The 20,986-nt window shown below is 39.3% G+C and overlaps 1 protein-coding gene across 4 annotated transcripts in view; it reads right to left on the bottom strand.

The window, feature by feature from the left end:
* Window positions 1–20,986, bottom strand: part of TEC (tec protein tyrosine kinase) — a 132,666-nt gene that overhangs the window by 32,467 nt on the left and 79,213 nt on the right. For 3 of the 4 annotated variants that reach the window (XR_002734200.1, XM_023224693.1, XM_023224694.1), the window contains 5 exons: window positions 11,319–11,423; window positions 6,469–6,550; window positions 5,343–5,471; window positions 3,650–3,690; window positions 2,844–3,016 (listed from right to left, as the gene is read on the bottom strand). Coding sequence is in view for 3 of the 4 variants with exons in the window: in XM_023224693.1 (XP_023080461.1) it covers window positions 2,844–3,016; window positions 3,650–3,690; window positions 5,343–5,471; window positions 6,469–6,550; window positions 11,319–11,423 (530 nt within the window). In the remaining variant the exon portion in view is untranslated. The remainder of the gene's footprint in view (window positions 1–2,843; window positions 3,017–3,649; window positions 3,691–5,342; window positions 5,472–6,468; window positions 6,551–11,318; window positions 11,424–20,986) is intronic. The other variant, XM_023224695.1, reaches the window with a different exon arrangement.

Below are 20,986 nucleotides of genomic sequence, written 5' to 3'. Positions count from 1 at the left end.
TATGACAGAGGAACAAGGCAGACACCTGAATCACTAAGCAATCTTAGCATTATTAAAAGTAGAACAGCCAGATATCACCTTCTAATGTGATCAAGCCTCTAGCTCTACTTGCCAGTTCATAAGAAATACAAGAAACACAGGCATATTAAGTAACAGCACAAGAAAACAATACATTTAATCTAGATTATGGCTCATTTTAGTGTTAAATGACCTGCTTTCATCAATAAATCAAAAATGTAGAATAAGAGATATATTAACCAAAATGCAGTGTGTGGGTTCTGATTTGAACAAATCAACCGTAAAAAAAAGTATTAGCACTAATCAGGGGAAACTGGAATTACATCATCGGTTCCATCCTTACACGTGGGCCAGAGAAGCTCTTGCTCAGACCCCACACTTTTGAGAGCTCTGTGAAAGTGCATATTCCCTCTGACCTACATTCCCATGCTCCTTTCTAGGTAACTAGGACCCCAGAATTCCCTGCTCATTTCCAAGGCCTACATGGGCCTTCTACTGGGTCCATCTTCCAAAAAACAAATTGTGCTGGCTGGCCATGTGCATTCCCTTTCACTGGGGCGGAAGGTGTGGCCATGATGGGGGATAGCTTTTGCAAGCCACGTGGTAAGAGTGTGGGTTTACAGGTTGGAAGATCCATATGGTACACAAGAGACAGAGCCAGGGCAGGAGGGAAGAAAGAAGAAAGGTAGCCCCCCAGAGCCAGCTTTCCATGCACTACAACATTCTGGTAGAGTTCTAAATCCAAACCATGCCTTTCTTGTCACTACGAAAGGGTATTTGTCAAGTTGGAGGATAAAGTTTGTTAGCTTGATTTATAACTTCTAAATACTTATATAAATGTTATGTGGATTTTCATTTGTACTCTTCCTCCAGGTCCAAAAATATTAAGGGAAAGTCTACAAATGATCTTATTTAAAATACTATGATTAAGAATGATAATGATGAAACTATTCACAATAGCAAAGACTTGGAACCAACCCAAATGTCCATTGATGACAGACTGGATTAAGAAAATGTGGCACATATACACCATGGAATACTATGCAGCCATAAAAAAGGATGAGTTCATGTCCTTTGTAGGGACATGGATGAAGCTGGAAACCATCATTCTCGGCAAACTATCGCAAGAACAGAAAACCAAACACCACATGTTCTCACTCATAGGTGGGAATTGAACAATGGAACACTTGGACACAGGAAGGGGAACATCACACACTGGGGCCTGTCATGGTGGGGTGGGGGGAGGGATAGCATTAGGAGAAATACCTGATGTAAATGACGAGTTACTGGGTGCAGCACACCAACATGGCACATGTATACATATGTAACAAACCTGCACATTGTGCACATGTACCCTAGAACATAAAGTATAATTTTAAAAAAAGACCAAAACACTTCTAATATTAAACACTGTAACAAATGTGAGCTATACATATGTATAAGAAAGATTAATAAAAAGAAGTCAGATAACATTTACGAGGAAAAAAATGATAATGACATGGTGGTGGTGGTTTTTTTTCTTTTAAGTCTTTAGAATTTAGATTTAGGAGTGAAATAACATGATGACTTGAATTTACTTTTAAATATTCTAGAAAAAAAAGAAGGATTTAGACTGGCAAAATGTTCGTAATTTTTGAAGTCAAGCAACAAGAGATTCCATTATATTATTATATATTTTTTGGATGTCTGAAAATTTCTACAACAAAAAAAATTAAAAATAGAAATCAATCTTACACAGCATCTGATAAAGAGAAGCAGTGACAGCCTTCTTGTAAACATGGAATAAAAGGTTAAGAGTTGCAAATAAGTTAATAATGCACAGCAAAACAGCACTCAGATATGCACCATGCCTAGGAATCAAGCAGAAGAGAAGGATCCTGCCTAAACCAGAAGTTTCCACTGCTTCTCCAGAAGTGAAATGAGGAACAGCGACTTGAAATTGGGACTGGGGCTGGGACGTGAGAAGGCAGGTAGAAGAAGAGTGTGCTCTGGCAGGACAAAAAGTTCTCCTCTTCTCATCCACTGGAACTCAGAGTATAAGTGGGATTGTACTACAGAGGTAAACAGAGGATACAGAGTTTGCTTATGAAGCCTGCAAGATACTCATACTCTATAGTTACCTCTATCTGCCCATACATTTATCAATGATAGGGTTGAAAGGGCTGTTTTCTTTAAATCCTAAATTATCTTGTACAAAAAAAAAAAAGCTTGCTGTTTAATTTCCTGCATGTACATATGTATCTATTTTATATATATATACACCCAAACACATGCACACACACATAGACACACACACACACACATATATATATATATATATATATATATATATATATAATCTTTTACTCCTCCATATATTCATGGAGACAGAGAGAGAGAAAAAAGTGAGAAGAGGCTTCATTACACTGTGTATGTGTATGCATACACACACACACACTCATGTGTACATATAGAGAGAGAAAAAGTCTAAGAAAAAAATTACAATAAACTATGTCTTAGAAAGATCTAAGATTATTTACTTACGGCAGGTGGGGACAAAATATAAAATTTAATTTCCCTCAAGGTCAAAATAATCAAATTAAACGTGTATCAGATGAGAAAGAGACCAATGTATTCTAACTTTTGAAAAGAAGTGATTGTTCAATTTGCATTTATTGAGGGACCACTAAGAAAGGACTGTGTTACTACAAAGTAATAAGGTGTGCTTCCATTTATGGCTGGTGGAATAAGTCTCATTACACGATAGTTACGACTCATCTTCTTCTCACTCAACACTTGACTCCCACCCACCCACTGCATGTCACACACAGAGAGGGAATACTTACCCATATTTATCTCTTGCTCTCCACCAATGAACATCATTCTTTTCTAAAATGAGATATTCTTGGCCTCTCTCTAATCTGAGATCATGTCCTTCTGTCGCTTGGAAATCATACATGGCTACAACGATTTCTTCACTATTATCTTCTTCCAGTGGAATTGGTGGGGGAGGCCTTCGCTAAACAAGGAAGATAACATTTGAAGATTTAGTCTTCTATATGAAACTGATCATGAATCAAAATGCTAAATGAGTCATACTTCACCATAGAATAAAGTAGAAACCTCAAGTCTACTTACTATAATCCAACAAACTCTCATGAAGAAGAGTATTGTAATTCTTGTTTCATAACTAAGGTAACAATGATTTAAGTAACCCACTCAAAGTCACTCATATTAGATCAGGTCTCGACTGGGTCCAAAGTGCATGTTTTCTCCACTATACCCCACTCCTGAAAGGCATATCATTATATCAGTGAAGTCACTTCTTTGTCACACTGTGGTCTTAAGACTGAAATATTTCTCTAAAGTCCCACTCCTCTTAATACAACTTGTTAAGTGGAAATAGAGGCAAAATGCCAGATGATAACAGGATCTCCAATGATAAAATCTCATACAATTAAATTGGTATTATTTGACACCACAAAAAATTGAAATAAGCTACAGCACATCTGTTTCTGAGATGGTCCTAGGGGAAAACTGTGTCACATCAATGAATAAACCCCATACTCAATAAGCCACAAACACTATCAAAACTTAAGACTTAAAGGCTTAAAATGTAAAGATTAACTATCAAAAGCTAAAGACCACCTACCTTCTTTGTTTCTGGTGCTGGAGGTAGTGCTTTTCTTATACCTGAAAATGCCAACAACAAAAACAGGTTAAAATGCTATCTACCAATAATTGATAAAAATAAGATATTGGCAGTTTTAAGGAAAAGTGGGAATTAACACATAGACAAGCAGCACACTCTAACCAACTCTGGTGTATGCTGCTTGTATCTCTATTCTAGAACAGAATTAAAAACTGCTATTATAGCTGGTTTGTATTACTGACTTTCTGAACAGACTATAAATGCCACATGGATTGAGGCCAGGCCAGTTCTTTGTATTCCCACCACTGCATAAACTGGGGACTCAACAATGCTCATGGAATCAAACGGTACATTGAAATCATGACAACACTGAGAAATTAATCAGCTTTGACTGTCCCTTCCTCTACAGTCCACAGTCCTAGAGTTTTGGCTGACACATGGCTACCCAAGATAAAGACTGTTTCCCAGCTAGGTGTGGCAATGGAACCAAATTCTAATCAAAGGACTCTGTGTACAAATGGGGTGTGCATTTTTAGATCTCATCCCTAAAAGGACTTCCCATGGGCATCTTTGACCCCCTTCTTTCTGCTTCCAGGAAGAGAGAGACTGCTAGAGCTGGAGCAACCTCAGGAACCACTGCAGGAATACCCCCAGCCCCAGATCACCCACCTATCACCTGTGGGTTATTACATGAGACTGAAATAGTTCCAGTCTATTTAAACTATTACAAGACTTAAACTAGTCTACTCTAGTTTAAGTCACTGTAACTTTTTGCAGCAGGTCAGATGGTGCATTCACTAGTACCAAACCTTAAGACATTAGAAAATATATAGGGAACAATAACAGCCTTAGAAACTTGGGCTTCCTCTTTAATATGCTAAGTTAATATCAAGATATCCCAAGAGAATCAGGGTGCCAGAACTCATAGAACTGAGGGCTGGATAGACTGAGAAGGTCATCTGCTCTGGTCTCGTTCATAATACAGCATCCCTGCCAAGTAGTAGTTCTGCTCATATCCAGAAGCTCTGTCACTTCTGAGGGACCCAGTGGGCATTCTGCATGGCACCAGTAGGAAACAGTATATCCAATCATTACTATGGGTGTCCTATTACAGCACTAGTAACTTAACAATCTCCATGTATTTTTAGCGTATGACTAAGGGTCTCTCAATCCCAGGATTTATAAGGGTCTTTGGTGTCAAAATTAACCTTAGACATTGTTGTTCATCTCGACATTTACATATGAGAATCATTATGACATCTTACTGTTCTAACAGACTGAAGCCACTACTGAAATCCATACTGCTACACCCCCTCAAAAGGAGAACAGCCCTAATCAGACTGTGGATGCACTGCTACACGAGGTTTCTAGCTCCACATCTTGGTTTATTTGTTGAAGAACATTAATGCTTTTCAAAGCTGCTGACAGTGCCACATTAGGCTCACACTTTCAATGGATTCATTTTGAACAAGATTCAGTATTGTGATAAAAGCTTCCTAAAATAGACCTTTTGATTCCATGAGAAGTTCCCACTATAACTAAATATAATTTTTCTTAAAAAACACACCTACCCTACATTTACACTGTACTAGAAACTGTGCTGTACTTAATCAAAACCATGTCACTTTCTTACCATACCAATAATATGTTCATTTTAAGCACAATATAATTATGGAATAAAATGAATACTTACTGCTCTCAAAAAGATTGTATTTTTCACATCCAGGTGCTAATTTTTCAGTTTGTCTACAACACTGATAACTTCCATCTGTCCAGAATTTAGGATGATATTTAATCATAATATTATTGTTGCTCTTTATTTCTGTAATTCACAGATATAGTAATGATTAGTGAAATACAAAAGTGACTACAGAATGTTTCATAAGTAACAGTATCAATCATTTCTTATTCCTTGGATACTATGTTTACTATAAGAACTACCTTAGATCATATGACTCAGCATTCAGAAAAGCTCCATAGTTCTCTTTGACCTCTTCTTTATTTGTGTGTGAAGCACCCTTGTTAGCAGAAATGACTGCTGCTACACCAATGATGGATAAAGGCAAAAGTCAACCTGCCACCATTTTGTTCTGCAGGAGAAGCAATGAGGACTATGCAGGACAAATTATCCATTTAAACCCTTCATGAATATGTCATTCCATCCACACCAAATGTTGACTACATGGGCACTTTCTTAGAAAATATCAAATTCTGGGCCAGGAGCAGTGGCTCATGTCTATAATCCCAGCACTTTGGGAGGCCAAGGAGGGCAGATCACCTGAGGTCAGAAGTTCAAGGCCAGCCTGGCCAACATGGTGAAAGCCTGTCCCTACTAAAAATACAAAAATTAGCTGGGCGTGGTGGTGGGTGCGTGTAATCCCAGCTACTCAGGAGGCTGAGGCAGGAGAATCGCTTGAACCCAGGAGGCGGAGGTTGCAGTGAGCTGAGATCGCACCACTGCACTCCAGTCTGGGCGACAGAGCGAAACTTCATCTCAAAAAAAACAAAAAAAACAAAAAAAGAAGACACCAAATTCTGTTATCATAAAAGCTTGTACTTTATCACCTTCAGATATATTACACATTAAATGAGAGTGTGCTTTTCTTAGAAACGATATGCGACTAGAAAAAAATCAGATTTTAAAAAGGGAAGTTATCTTCAATATGCTGGTATCACAACAACAGCATATCCTTGGAGAAACACTTACTGTAGATTAAGAGATTACAAATGCAATACATATATTAACTGTATTTCTGAGTGATAACAGTATTACATCGCCTAAAATTATATACAGAGTAATATTTCATTGTGAGTTTTACCTTCTTTTAACTTCTTCACCCACAGGTCCCTGCTTTGTGGACTAGGTGCAAAAATGTAAAGTGTGTTAGCATCATGAACAACCTAAAATAAAACAAAAGATGGAATTGGTGAGGAGGACTTAGACACAGCACTTCTGTCTAGCACAGAACCCTTGGTACTACAGGCACCAATAAATGATTCTCAAATAACTGAAAGTCAATAACTTCACATCCAGAAAACCCAGATTATTTTCTTAAAAGCACATGGACTTCTTCATTTCTACATTAAGTAGAATACACATTTTGCAAAGGACCATGTTTTATAGAAGAAAAAATATAAAGGCCAGGATACTTCATTAATCTCAGTATTTCTTTCAATCTAATTAACTGAAGTTCCTTAGATAAATCTGGTGTAACAGAGATTCAGTATTTCTCTAAATAATATTTTAGATGAATGGACTACTCCTTCAGCATCACTCTTACAGCTTCCTTTTGGCACTATCAATAATTGCAGTAGCTAAATGGATTAAGTACCAACTACCCCAGCACTGTGCTGTGTGCTTTACAGACCTTAACTCAATCCTGCCATCAAGGTACGAGTTTTTCTATTTTATAAATGAGAAAATAAAGGCCTACCCAGTCCCCCACTCTTGTGTAACTTCAGCAGGTACCACTCATGCACCACGCACTGCAGATGCTGTCCCCTGCTGTTGTACTGCCTCACCCGCCCATCGCCATTTGGCTGGTAATCCAGAAAGCCAGAATTCAGACTCCAGAACCCAGCCTCTTAACCACAGTGCCTTACATAGAGGTAGTCCTTGGTGGGCAATTAAATAGTGTTATTTTTAACATTTCTAATATTAATAATAAGATAACCCAGGGAAACTAAGCCAGAAATTTTGTCATTTTATTCTTCATGGTCAGTCACGAGGCAGAAAAACGGTCTAGACTGGCTAAAAAGTAATACAAGGCTAGAAACCTCCCCTTGTCATGTCCACACCCACTGCACTGAAAACCAAAACCAAATAGCTCTTTCACTGATAAATGGCTATCACTGACCATATTCAATAGATAATTCCTTCTTGTTCATTTAAATCAAAGGAATATACTTTCTATTTTTTTTTTTTTTTTTTTTTTTTTTTTTTTTTTTACAGACGGGGTCTTGCTCTGTCACCCATGCTGGAAGGCAGTGGTGCAATTACAGCTCACTACAAGCTGGAACCCCTAGGCTCAAGTGAGATTCCCGCCTGAGCCTCCCAAAGTGCTAGGATTACAGGTGTGAGAGCCACGGTAACCAGCCAGAAATGCGCTGTAATAGTAATGTGAACACCATAGAACAAATGATGCTATATACCATTCCCGTAAGACACAAAAATGAATCAGACATGAAGTCTATTTCCAAGACAAATACAGAAATACCTTATACAAGACAGAAATGAGCCATGATATCAGAGGGATAAAGTGCTAAAAGAGATGTGAAGAGTCATGTTTCCTCATTTGCTCTATGATTTTCACATCTATGTGGGCTTGCCCACACAACCAACTCTGTACAAAAGGAACCATGCACCATGAACTACTCATTCTGAATTGACATTGAGATGTCTGGAAAAGACTGCTAGGGCCTTGGACCTTCCAGAAACCTGTAGTGTATTGTAATAACAATTTAATTTATTATAATAACTTACCGAGTCCCTACAATTAGGCTAAGCACTTTACATGCATTGCCTCATATCATCCATACAGCAATCCAGTTCTTTCTTAGTGTTAGAATCCTCATTTTTCAAATGACAAAAACAAAGTGGCTGAGGTTAAGTCATATGAGTAGGATATTTAACCCCCAAATATCCCTTGACTGTTCCCCTCCTGGAATCTGCCTTTCCAGACTCCAAGCAATCTAACTTCCCCACAAAACTCATCTCATGTCAGTATCATGAGCCTTTAAAACTTCCTTAAAGTTCGTTAGACTAGCTAACCAAAAGAAAAAAACCTAATCCAAATTCAGAGTTTTGATAACCAAAACTATCTTGATATGTTACCTAGCTAACTTGGGGTATTTGTATTTCTATGAGAAGTTTCTAGGAATAGTGCCCTGAGCTCAACTAACAAGCTCCTACTTTTGGCATCTCAGGTTGTTTGATAGGCTGAAGAGATATCTGTGGGCCAGTATCTCCCCGAGCAAACTTCAGACCACACCATGTTGGCCTCCTTCTGAGGAAGAGGATCCAGGGAGCTGCGTTTCTCGACGCCTTAAGTCCTGTGCTAAGTAATCCTACCACAGCAGAGGCTGTTGGGGAGGGAAGAGCTTTGCAAACTTCAAGTGCAGAAACCATTTAAACAAGGAGGGAATACTCTCCCTCAGTAACACTACCCACTCGTAGTTACCCACCCTCCCATTTCTATCTTCCATCTACTCATTCATTTATTCCATATACTTATAATAATAGTGTGGTGTAGGAGAAACAGCACAGACAAAAGGTAGACAGATCTGGGTTTGAAGCCCAGGGAAGACATGCCAGCTCCTGAGGATCTTCCAGCTGCCATGAGAATGACTCATCTAGAAAAGCATGAAGGAGGAGCCGTCCCATCTAGGCAGCTGGTGCGGATTCCCCACCATTTTCTCCACCTGTCCCACTTTCTTTTTCCAGTGTCTTTTGAAAACATCTACTTCTACTTTCATTTTTTTCACTTTGCATCTGAACCTAATGTAAAATTTCACTATGAAAACGTGAAACTAAGATCTATACTTTCTTAGTTATACTTAAGTTATAATAAGAGAGGGTATTTTTCACCTTTCAAATCATGCTGCTTTAAACTGTATAAAGCTCAAGCTTATCCCTTCTTGATTAATTTTTCAGATTGTTTTTGAACTTTTCTCATATTTATTCATCTCAACAATTGTAATAGTTCAAGGATGGAATGCTTTCTGTTCTACTTGTATTATCATTCTTAAAAGCAACTCAAAACTTGCAGAGTGAATATCTTTTTCTTGGACAGCAAAAATCCTAATTCTGGGTCCAGAATCACGAGAGCCACAGCTCCCCCATGCTGTCATTCCCTAATATGTCTAACAGCCATCAAAACTGTGGTAGGAGGCCAGGTGCAGTGGTTCATGACTGTCATCCCAGCACTTCGGGAGGCTGAGGCAGGCAGATCACTTGAGGCCAGGAGTTTGAGACCAGCCTGGCCAACATGGTAAAACCCTGTCTCTACCAAAAATACAAAAATTAGCTGGGAGTGGTGGTACATACCTGTAATCCCAGCTACTTGGGTGGCTGAGGCATAAGAATCGCTTGAACCTGGGAAGTGGAGGTTGCAGTGAGCTAAGATCATACCACTGCACTCCAGCCTGGGTGACAGAGCAAGATTCCATCTCAAAGAGGGGGAAAAAAAAAAAAAAGAAGTGTCGTAGGAATGGTTCTCTGATAATTTCAAATGAAATTACAGAGACACATACACACATACATAGACACACACACACATACATTATATATGCATTAAACATACTTAAGAAGAAGGTTTAAATTCATTTTACTTCTAGATCCAGGTGGTAGGTGTAACATTAGGTGTAATATTAATAGCAGCAGCAGTAGTAAGAGAATAGTAATAGTAATAATAGCAACTATCACTTACCTTGCTCTTATTATGTGTCAAAGCTATTTATACATCACGTCAGTTAATCCTCACAACAACCCTATGAAATTGTACTATTATTGTCATTATTCCCATTTTTCAAGAGAGGAAACAGGCACAGAGAGGTTAAGTGACTTAGACAAGCTCACATGGCCAGTAAGTAAATCAGGCAGTTTGACCTCAGAGTCACCTCTCTAAGCACTTACTGTCCCTGTCCTTCACTCAGAGAAATGGTAGCAATAAAACAAGGAACAGGGAAAAGGAAAATTAAATGTAGCCCTTCCTCCATTTGTGATGTTGTCACCCTAGTGGAGAATAAGCCAGAAGCTTGGATATTGTAGCTCACTGCTTCCCAAACATCTTCATCCCCCAAAACTGGTAAATGTATAATTCCAATGTAATTGGTAACTTCATATGAGCAATTTAAAACAAGCAAAAACTCTACCACATTGAAAAAGACTTTTGTAACTTTCCTTACAGGACACAGTGAGAACACAGCCATGGGTAAAAGGTGACTTTCACTAGGGACATTCACTGCTCAAGGAGAGCATAAAAACATCCTTGAGCAGGGAAGGAAGTAGTGAGGTGCTGGGAGGGGCTAGAGCTCCAGATTATCAGGATCCAACTCTACACTCCTGAGTTCTCAAGGCACGTGGGAAACAAGACACCAGCATGAATGCGGAGTAGCTCAGGACGGGGGACCCCCCTCTTCAGGAGAGGAGATGCGCGCATGTGTGCTTGGCAGGCTTTTCATTTACAAGGTGACCTTGGAGAAGCTATTTAACAGGTGAGCACTGATTTCCTCAGACATAAATGAGAATAATGAGACATTTACCTCCCTTATGCAACAGAATCATTGTGAGGGGAAAAAAATAACATGATTACCCCAAAGAAATATAGTTTAATCAATATATAAGGCTAATATTATTTTTTTAGCACAAGCAGCTTTTTAATCTCATTTCCTTTTGAGAATAACTCACGCCTTTCACTTCTCAGTTTCTCAGAGTCATAGGGAAAACTTCAACCCTGACTTTTCAGTCTTAGCCCCGACTCCTTAAGAATCAGATAACGTTTCCACAAAGACTTAGGCAGTTCATGAAGAAAAGTCATAACTATTAAAGTGGCAAATTAACCTAGAAATCAGCCAATCAGCCACTAAAGCAAGGACAGAAAACTGTAATGTCAAAGAGCAAACAGGACTAAGCCCAGCACTGCACTGCCACAAAAATACACCAGCTCACCTGAAATGGATACTTATTTTGACAGGGAATGACACCATCATCATTCTTCACTATTTCCACACACTTGATTTTTGAAACATCAATAAACCCCTTTCTGTATTTCTTCTGTTAAAAGAAAAAAAAGAGAAGTATTACAACCATAAGACATAAAAAAATTAACAGTATTATTATTAATGAAATTTTGCTCTGATTCAAACTATTGCAATTTCTTTAAAATTATCTAAATCTTGTTTCCCACTAACTTCTAAAATTATTCAAAATACTAACACTGTGATTATTGTAATCAAAATTATTAAATCCTTTAATTTATCAAGATGAAACTGTTCTGTCCTGCCCCCAAAAAGACTCCAGAATGGGCCAGGTGCGGGGCCTCATACCTGTAATCCCAGCTCTTTGAGAGGCCAAGGTGGGATTACTTGAGGCCAGCAGTTCGAGACCTGGCCAACATGGCAAAACCCCCATCTCTACTGAAAATACAAAAATTAGCCAGGTGTGGTGGTGGGCACCTATAATCCCAGCTACTCAGGAGGCTGAGGCACGAGAATCACTTGAACCCGGGAGACGGAGGTTGCAGTGAGTCAAGATTGGGCCACTGTACCTCAGGCCTGGGCGACAGAGTAAGACTCTGTTTCAAAAAAATAAATAACTCCAGAACAGAAAAACTCCCTTTCATAGCTACCTGCCCCTGCCAGATACACAAGTTGTTCAACTTCTTCACGTTCTTGATGATAGTCCCCCAAAATAAAGTGTCAAAGACCAAGTCAAGCAAAATTCCATTTACTCAATTACATATGCAACTTCCAGCCAGCTCTATTTTCCCCTTCACTGGGGTAGATGCCTCCAGTAGAGGCAGCAAACAGAACTGAGAGTTATGTGAGATGGACTTAAAATATTCACAAAAAGCTTCCATTCAGAGTCTACTATTAAATATTCTAATTTTCTTCCCTATTGCCTGCCCTCCCTGCCTGCTGTAGATCTGCCTGTAGCAATTAACTAACAGCCCATCAAGACTCCCCGCTCCAAAATTATCCACACCTTTAAGCATAGTTATCCCACACTTGTAAATTTATCCTAGGGAAAAATCCAAAAGAAGACAAAGCAGTATGTGCAAAGACAATATAATACAGCCACTAAAAATTATTACAAACACAATGTAGAAATAAAAATGCATTTGCTGAATAATATTAACAGATGAATTCCACACAAAAGTTACATAAAGACTAAGGTTACTTTTTCTTCATTGGTAGGTATTCATATGACAAAGAATAGAAGAAAAAGAGAAATGAAGAATGTTGTATTTGAGATGCCAGCCATCCCCTGGTGTTAGTCATTGAAAATTATTTTATCTAATGTTCTGAAACCCCAGCTCTGGCCATAAGCTTTGGGGTCCCCACCCCACTCCCAGGAACCTGCTCTGCATCCTCATTGTCACCACAGGACTTCCACACCTGCCCCATTCACCTGGGTCATCAGCAGTTCCCATCCAACTAGAGGACTTTGGCTGTCATCTCCCCAGTGCATATTTATATCCCCCAACATATGCACACACTAGAACCCCACACCCCCTTGACACTTGATATGGTCTGACTCTGTGTCCCCACCCAAATCTCATCTCAGAATTGTAATCCCTACAATCCCCATGTGTTGAGGGCAGGACCTAGTGGGAGGTGATTGGATCATGGTGGCAGTTTCCCCCATGCTGTTCTCGTGACAGTGACTGAGTTTTCAGGGGATCTGATGGTTTTATAAGGGGATCTTTCCCTTTTACGCATTTCTGCTCTCTCTCTCTCGCCTGCCACCATGTAAGATGTGCCTCTTCCCCTTTTGCCATGATTGTAAGTTTCCTGAGGCCTTCCCAGTCATGCAGAACTGAGTCAATTAAACCTCTTTTCTTTATAAATTCCCCAGTCTTGAGTATGACTTTATAGCAGTGGGAGAATGGACTAATACAACAGTTTTGTCAGTCCCCAGTTCCATCCACACCTTTCCCCATTCCCTTCACACCTGGCTATGGAAGGTCACACACACAATCCTAACTGCCATCTCTATGCCCAGTCAGGCCTTCGCTGCTGCTCATCAGCCGTCGTGTATATCTCTAGTGAAGAGAATCCGGCGGTCTCCAGGGTCACTACCAGTGCCCTCAAAACTACAAACTTCACATTCCCTTTGCCTCAGTGGACTCCCTCCCTCTCTGCTTTACAGAGGAGACAGCAGTCATCCAGGAGTACATCCCCAAATTCTTCCTTCTGCAGTTCAAGAACATGCTAAGATTTTACCCTTTTTTCTTTTCCTTTATCCTGTCTCAAAGAGAAAAGTTAAAAAGACACAATGGTTGAGACACTATCGCTGGCACTGAACACATGTTATTTCATTCTGTGCTCACAGTATCCCTGTGAGGTACACATAAGTTGATTCTTTTATTTATTCTGCCAGCAAACACTATGGGACACCAGCCCAACAGGGCAACAAGTACCGTGCAGAGTGCTGGGGTTTCAAAGTTATGAAAGGGGGGTTGAGGGTCTCTTCAAGAGGATTTTACCATTTGATGGGTGGAAGGGGAAGAGGGATGATTCACAGTCTAGTAATGATCAAGCAATGCTCTCTTGTGGTATCCTACAGAGTGGGGCAGTGATGGGGCCACGAGAAGATGGGGAAGTTTCAGGAAGGAAGTGATATTTTGACTTTATTTTTAAAGGATTAGTATGAGTTTTCCTACAGAGACAATGGAGGGAGTTTCAGGCTGCAAAACAACAAAGTGCTGAATATTTAGGGAACAGAAAGAAATTCACTGGGGTTGAAGCTCAGGGTGGTTCAGGGGGCGTGTGGGAAATGACACCAAAGAGGCTGTCTGAGGCCACATTAGGAAGATGCTTCTGCACCAGCCTTACAAGCTTGGATTTATCCTGAACAGTTTTCAATGGAGAATCAGGAGTGCAGTACTGGGGTGTGTGTTTAAGAAGATAATGATTACCGGCAGGTGAAGAATGAGTGTTGACAGGGAGGCTAGCTTGGTGACTGCTGTAATAGTTCAGCTGACAGATGAAGTTCTGAACCAAGTCAGTGGCAGTAAAGTAAGAAGAGCAAAGACGCCAGAGAATTTAGAAGGCGAGTTCACAAAATTTTGTGACCATTTAGAAATGGGGATTAAGAGTAGAGAAGGACTGAGGGGGGCTAAGGGATTTTGAGTTTGAGTGACCAGGAAACACGGACGCTGTGAATTATGAGAAGCAACACAGAAGAACAGATCAGGTACGAGGAGGCAGGGCTGAGAAATGTTCGAGTGACAATTGAACAACCAGGTGGAAGTTAAAATATGGGTCTAGAACTCAGAAATGCTTAGCACCGTCTTTATAGATAAAGATAATTGTGCTGCAGAAATGCTTAGCGCCATCTTTATAGATAAAGACAATTCTGCTTTTCACAACACATATACAGCGGCAGCTTATTCTAGCCACATCTGAAGGTAACCCTGGGAGGTTAGGCAGGGCTGAGGAAAAAAAGGATTGGAAGGGGCTGGGCGCCATGGTTCACTCCTGTAATCCCAGCACTTTGGGAGGCCGAGGAGGGTGGATCATGAGGTCATGATCTGGCCAACATGGTGAAACCCCATCTTTACTAAAAATACAAAAATTAGCCAGACGTGGTAGTACGCACCTGTAGTCCCAGTTACCTGGGAGGCTGAGGCAGGAGAATAGCTTGAACCTGGGAGGCGGAGGTTGCAGTGAGCTGAGATAGCACCTCTGCATTCCAGCCTGGGCAACAGAGTGAGACTCTGTCAAAAAAAAAAAAAAAAAAAGGAAAGGAAGGAAGGAAAGAAAGAAAGAAAGAAAGAAAGAAAGGAAGAAAGAAAGAAAGAAAGAAAGAAAGGGAAAAAAGAAAAAGAAAGAAAAAGAAAAAAGGATTGGAAGGGATAAAGGATTCACCATAGGGAACAGAGCATTACTGAGTGAGGCATGCTGTCCCATGCACTTTCTCCCCAAGCCCACTTTAACTCCTGACATGCCAGCTTTCTAAAGCTTTTCCACAGAGGGGCCCTTTAGGAATAAGAGCTTTAGGAAATGATTTCTGAGCAATTACTGTAGAAGGAACACACAGTTTTTCCTCCATTTAGACTATTCTTTAGAATTTCTTCAGTAAGAAAATACTTCATGATTCCTGGTGTATGCTATATGCTATTGTCAATACTGTGGCCCATCTGGGTGCAGTGGCTCATGCCTGTAATCCCAGTACTTCAGGAGGCCAAGGCAGGCAGACCACTTGAGGTCAGAAGTTTGAGACCAGCCTGCCTAACACGGGAAAACCCCATATCTACTAAAGATACAAAAACTTAGCCAGGCTTGGTGGCACATACCTGTAATCCCAGCTACTCTGGAGGCTGAGGCACAAGAATCTCTTGAACCCAGGAGGTGGAAGTTGCAGTGAGCCAAGATCACACCACTGCCCTCCAGCCTGGGTGACAGAGCAAGACTCCATCTCAAAAAAATAAAATAAAATAAAATAAATTGTGGCCCAAGGAGAAATATCCAAGGTCATTACTTTTTTTCGTGTTATCTTTCCCTTCTATTCTATAGCCTTTGCTCCGTTTACTAGACTGAAAATCATGATGAAGCTGAGACTTTCCCTGACTCACCTTTGAATCCTATATGAATCTTCTGAGCTAAGAAGACCACCTGACACTTAGAAGATACTAACTCAACAGTGTGCTAACCCAGTACGCAAAGAACCATGGGCAATACTGTGTGTGTGTGTGTCCTCTCTTGCACACTTTGCAAAGTTTGAAAATGGAAGTAAGCAATGACCATTTTATATATCGTAAACCAGCATATACGGGAAAACGAGGCAGAAAGATTAAATATAACTTGCTTTAAACTACACATCAACTGAATGGCAGAACTGGGAGTTAGATGGAAGAGATTTTGTCCCCCAGCAAGACTTACAAGATACACTGTTTTCCTTTAATTTCCAGAATACTCTGTATTTTAATACAAATATCCATCCTAATTTAAAGAAATTAAATGAGAAAAAAAATGTATACAAATAACCAGGCTGGTCTCAGGTGATCTGAGAAGTCATTTATCTCAGGATACCCTCTTGTCCTTTTCCCAAGGCATCCGGAGTCTCCACCATGCACAGGGAAAGGCTTGCCAGGGTGTCCCTCCAATATTCCAAATGATTCGTCCCTTTCCCACATCACACATTTGATTCCTGATGTGGCTGCTCCCAGGGTCTTGCGGCAGAGGAAATCTCCTATGTGAATCACGTCTGCATTGCAAAAGGGCCTCAGACAAGGAGCATGAGCTTTGGAAACAAGCAGATCCTGACTTGTAGCCTCTGCTTTGCCACTCATAAGCCATACAACCTAGGGCAATGCCAGTTTTCCCTCTGTGCCTCAGTTCCTTTCTCCATAGAAACAGGTCAATGCTGCTCTCTTTGCCAAGCTATCAGCAGGATTAAAGATAATGTTCATAGTGCTGAACAGTGTCTGACACATGGAACTTTGTGATGGTTAATTTCATGTGTCAACTTGAGTAGGCTAAGGGATACTCAGATGGCTGGTAAAACATTATTTCCAGGTGTCTGTGAAGGTGTTCCTGTAAGAGATTAGCATTTCAATCAACTGAGTGAGTAAAAAAGATCCACCTCTGCCAATGCAGATGGGCATCATCCAGTCCGATGTGGGTGCAAATAGAACAAGCAAAGGCAAAGGGAAAGCGAACTCTCTTCTTAAAGTTGGGATGTCCATCTTCTCCTGCTCTCTGACTTTGGTGCTCCTGGCTCTCCAGACTCCAAGGCTTCCACCAGCAGCCTCCTCCCCTACTCCTGATTCTCAGGCCTTTGGACTTGGTCTGAATTACACAACTAGCTTTTCTGTGTCTCCACATTGCAGATGGCAGATTGTGGGACTGCTCAGCCTCCATAATCAATCGCACGAGCCCATTTCCATAATAAATCTCCTCATATACATCTATATATATCCTATTGGTTCTGTTTCTCTGGAGAACCCTGATTAATACAAACTCACTCCCCAAATGGTAGCATATACTATCAGTTTTCACAGTAACCCTAGGAAGTTGCAGGAAACTGAGCACTAAGAGGCTACGAGATTGGCTAAGGATTGTAGAGGCTGAGCCAGAATTGAACTAAATTCTCTCAAAAACAGTTATGCTTTTACCTGACTCCAGGTCTCTCAAGCTTGAATAGTTATGGACTTTCATTACAGAAAAAAGAATATTATGCTCATAGCTAACAATTATAGAACACTCACTATAAACCAGCACGATGTTAGCCTCTTAATGTGGGTATTCTCAATGAATTCTCACAGCATTATAACATGAGAATTACTGTCACCCCCATTTTGCAGATAGAGAAATCAATACATGGAGAGTATAATTAACTTGCCCAAAGTCACACAATAATCCAGAATTTGAACTTTAATTCCAATCCTAAATTTGTAAGTGCTACCTATACCTAAGTAACTTGATATCATTTAACTATGTGCAAACAAATTCAGTAGAAACTTCTTAAACTTATATAGCTCGTATACAACTATAAAACCAAAGCAAGTTCACAAATTAAATACAAACAAAACTATACAGCAAATAAAGTGAAATTAACATTACTTGGATGTGACAGATGGGGTGTTGGCTGGAACTGAATCTCTCTCCCTAAGTAGTTCTCTTGCCATCCACATGCTTATATTATTGTGTGCCACATGACACCCTCTCCCACCTCTTTTCTCAATTTCAATTATAAAGTACCTCTGTTTGTACATATATTGCTATCCTATCATTAGGCCCCATTTTGCACCAGTCAACTGTTTTGTGTTCAGTCTGTCTCTGTTCTTTCTCAACAGGCCAGAGCAATTAAAACAGATCTCAAACACGAAACCAAAGCAGACTGCTGAAATGGCATGTTTAGCAACAAAGGACCAAGCAGACAAAAAAATACACACACACACACACACACACACATTAAATATTATTAGGGGATAAAATATTTCATCAAATTAAGAAGACAAAATTTAGAAATTGCGGTTTTCAACACATGCATAGCACTAAACCTGTGGCTAACATTCATTGCATTCCCTCACGACAATTTGCATTTAATTTGTGAACTTGGTTTAGTCCTTCAGTCATGTTCATTAAATATTGACTGCAGTGTCCTTCTACCATCTGCAAGGCACAGATACCAAAGTACCATAATAGAGACTTGAAAACACACACACACGCAATCTGTTGCCTTTATGGAATGTACAAAAACCCAACATCTTCTAGGGTTACAGAGACAAATGATCATATTTACAATCAAAGTTTGGGTGAGTCAATAGTGAAAGACTAAAGAGTTCCAGTCAACTGTTTAACAGAAAAGAAAATGAATGACGTATTCTACTAAAAATCCCAAATGACCCTAAAAGGCCTATTCTATTCATACATGTAGTCTTTTCCCTTTCCACTCAGAACACATTTAAAAGAATGGGTCTTAAGTACAGTAGAACACATTAATTAAGAGAAACGAAAAAAATCTTGGGATAAATTTGACATTTTTCTTGTGAATACTGGGAATAATGTTTACACAGAGCTTTCTAAGATAAGTCAAATGAATGGAATTTAAAGGCACTTCCAATTTGGTGATTCTATGAGAAACTGCCGCCTCTTTACCAGGGACAAAATTCTAACAAAAACTTGGTATTCCATTACTTGGTATCTCATTATTTTTTCCTCCCTTTAAACTAGCTTATAATAGTAACTTATATGGGTGATTTATATTTTATAAAGCGCTTTCACACTAAAGAGAAAAAGAAAAATATTAAGAAAGCAGTAATTATATATATAAGCATGGCATAATTTTAAAGATTATAGTTTTTAAAGTAATATCCAGAATAAAAACAGGAAGAGGAAAATCTCTATGAGAAATGTGAAGGCAAAAATTTCATTTCCAAAATCACAGAATAATCTTGATATAAGATCGTGTCCATGTAGGCAATTATAGTTTCTAAAGACATACTTTCATTGTATTTAAAATTCAAGTGTTATTTTCTCCCCCTAAGTGATCTTATGACCACTTAAGACTTTTCTATACCTCCTGGCAACTCTCTTCACAACTCCCCTTTGTGGCCCCAGAGCTAAAACCTATCACCAGGTGTGTTTTATTAGAGTTGAAAGCAAAACTTACTAACCTATGTGTTTTGAATTAAATCTAAAAATGATTTAAATGGCTTAATTCTTAACATTAGTAGAAATTACAATACATTGTGTAAAAATAAATGTATACAGATCCTTTACTGCCTAAGTTTCATGTAATAGACTTCTGAATTCAAAGAATGCCAAAATTAATAAATTCAATCCAAAGATTACAAATTCCCTTGGAGCAAGGACTATGCTAGTGATCTCTGATTGCCACATTTTTCCTCCCCTTTCTGGGAAGTTGGCTCAGCTAGATTGCACTTCCTTATCTGCCATGCACCTAGGTGAGGCCATAAGACTGAGTTCTAGCCAAGGGGGCATGGAAAGAAGTGACATAACATTACTTCCCATCCTCCAAAACCTTTCACACCATCCTTCCTGTTCCATCCCCTTCCTTGTTGCCCTATTGGACTCAAAAGATCCATGGAAAGATTGTGGTGACTGAAAAACAATGAAGCCGTTAGATGGAAGAGGCCTGGGTCCCTGAATCACCATGTAGAAGGCGGTTATATATAATGTAAGGAAGAAGAAACTTTCTATTGTGCTAAGGCAGGAGTTTCAGGGTATTCTAAGTTATAGCAGTTAGCTATCCTGAATAATATATTCTAGATTAAGAGTACTCTACACCCAGCTACTCAATGCCTCAGAATTTTTATTGATAAAGAGACATGTTGAACTAAATCAGTGTTTCCCAAAGAGTAGTATGGTGGTTTCTGAGGGTTTTTTCCTTTATAATCTTCATTATTTAATTTTTTCCACGCTCACGGCAACAAGAAGCAGCAAACTTTCTTCCCAGTCATTCCAATACCTCTCAAACGTAATTTAACCATTCAAGCGTTCTCCTACACCTTTTAGAATACTCATACAAGCATATGTATGTATGCTATATATACATGTACACATAGACATAAACATAAACTCATATGTGTGCATTCACATAATTATACAAGTACTTTCATTTATATTTGGGATTGTGTTGCATTTTTTTCACTTTTATATACCATAGACGTCTCAGGTCAATACATACAGGACTAAAAGGAATGCTTTTTAATAGTACTATAACTTTAAAGAAAATGTTTTCTTATGATGATGCTTGATGAAGAGTACACAGTAATATAACAAGGTGTGCATGTGTGTGTGTGCGCGTGCGTGCGTGCACGCGCATAAGCGCACACACACATTAATTGCCAGGAAAAAGACCAGTTAAATATCTCAAGCTGAGGCGGTTTTAGGTGGAACTTGGATAAACATTTGTAGTTACTGTATATAGTTTTATGATTATCTTTTATTCATGGTTTTCCATTTACTGACTGACACAGTTTCCTTTTCAAATAATTGTGTCTAAGGAAAAAAAATTTAATTATTTAAAGGAAAACATTAAATAAATAGTGCTTTACAGATGGCACATATATGGCAAATTCATGTAAGTAGTATAAATAATGGCTGACATTTGGGCAACACTGGCTGAAATTATCTCTTTATTTT

The sequence above is a fragment of the Piliocolobus tephrosceles genome, chromosome 3 (assembly GCF_002776525.5).
Source record: "Piliocolobus tephrosceles isolate RC106 chromosome 3, ASM277652v3, whole genome shotgun sequence".
Taxonomy (NCBI): Eukaryota; Metazoa; Chordata; class Mammalia; order Primates; family Cercopithecidae; genus Piliocolobus; species Piliocolobus tephrosceles.
Note: the sequence above shows the minus strand (reverse complement) of the source record. Positions and strands in the feature narration are given on the sequence as shown.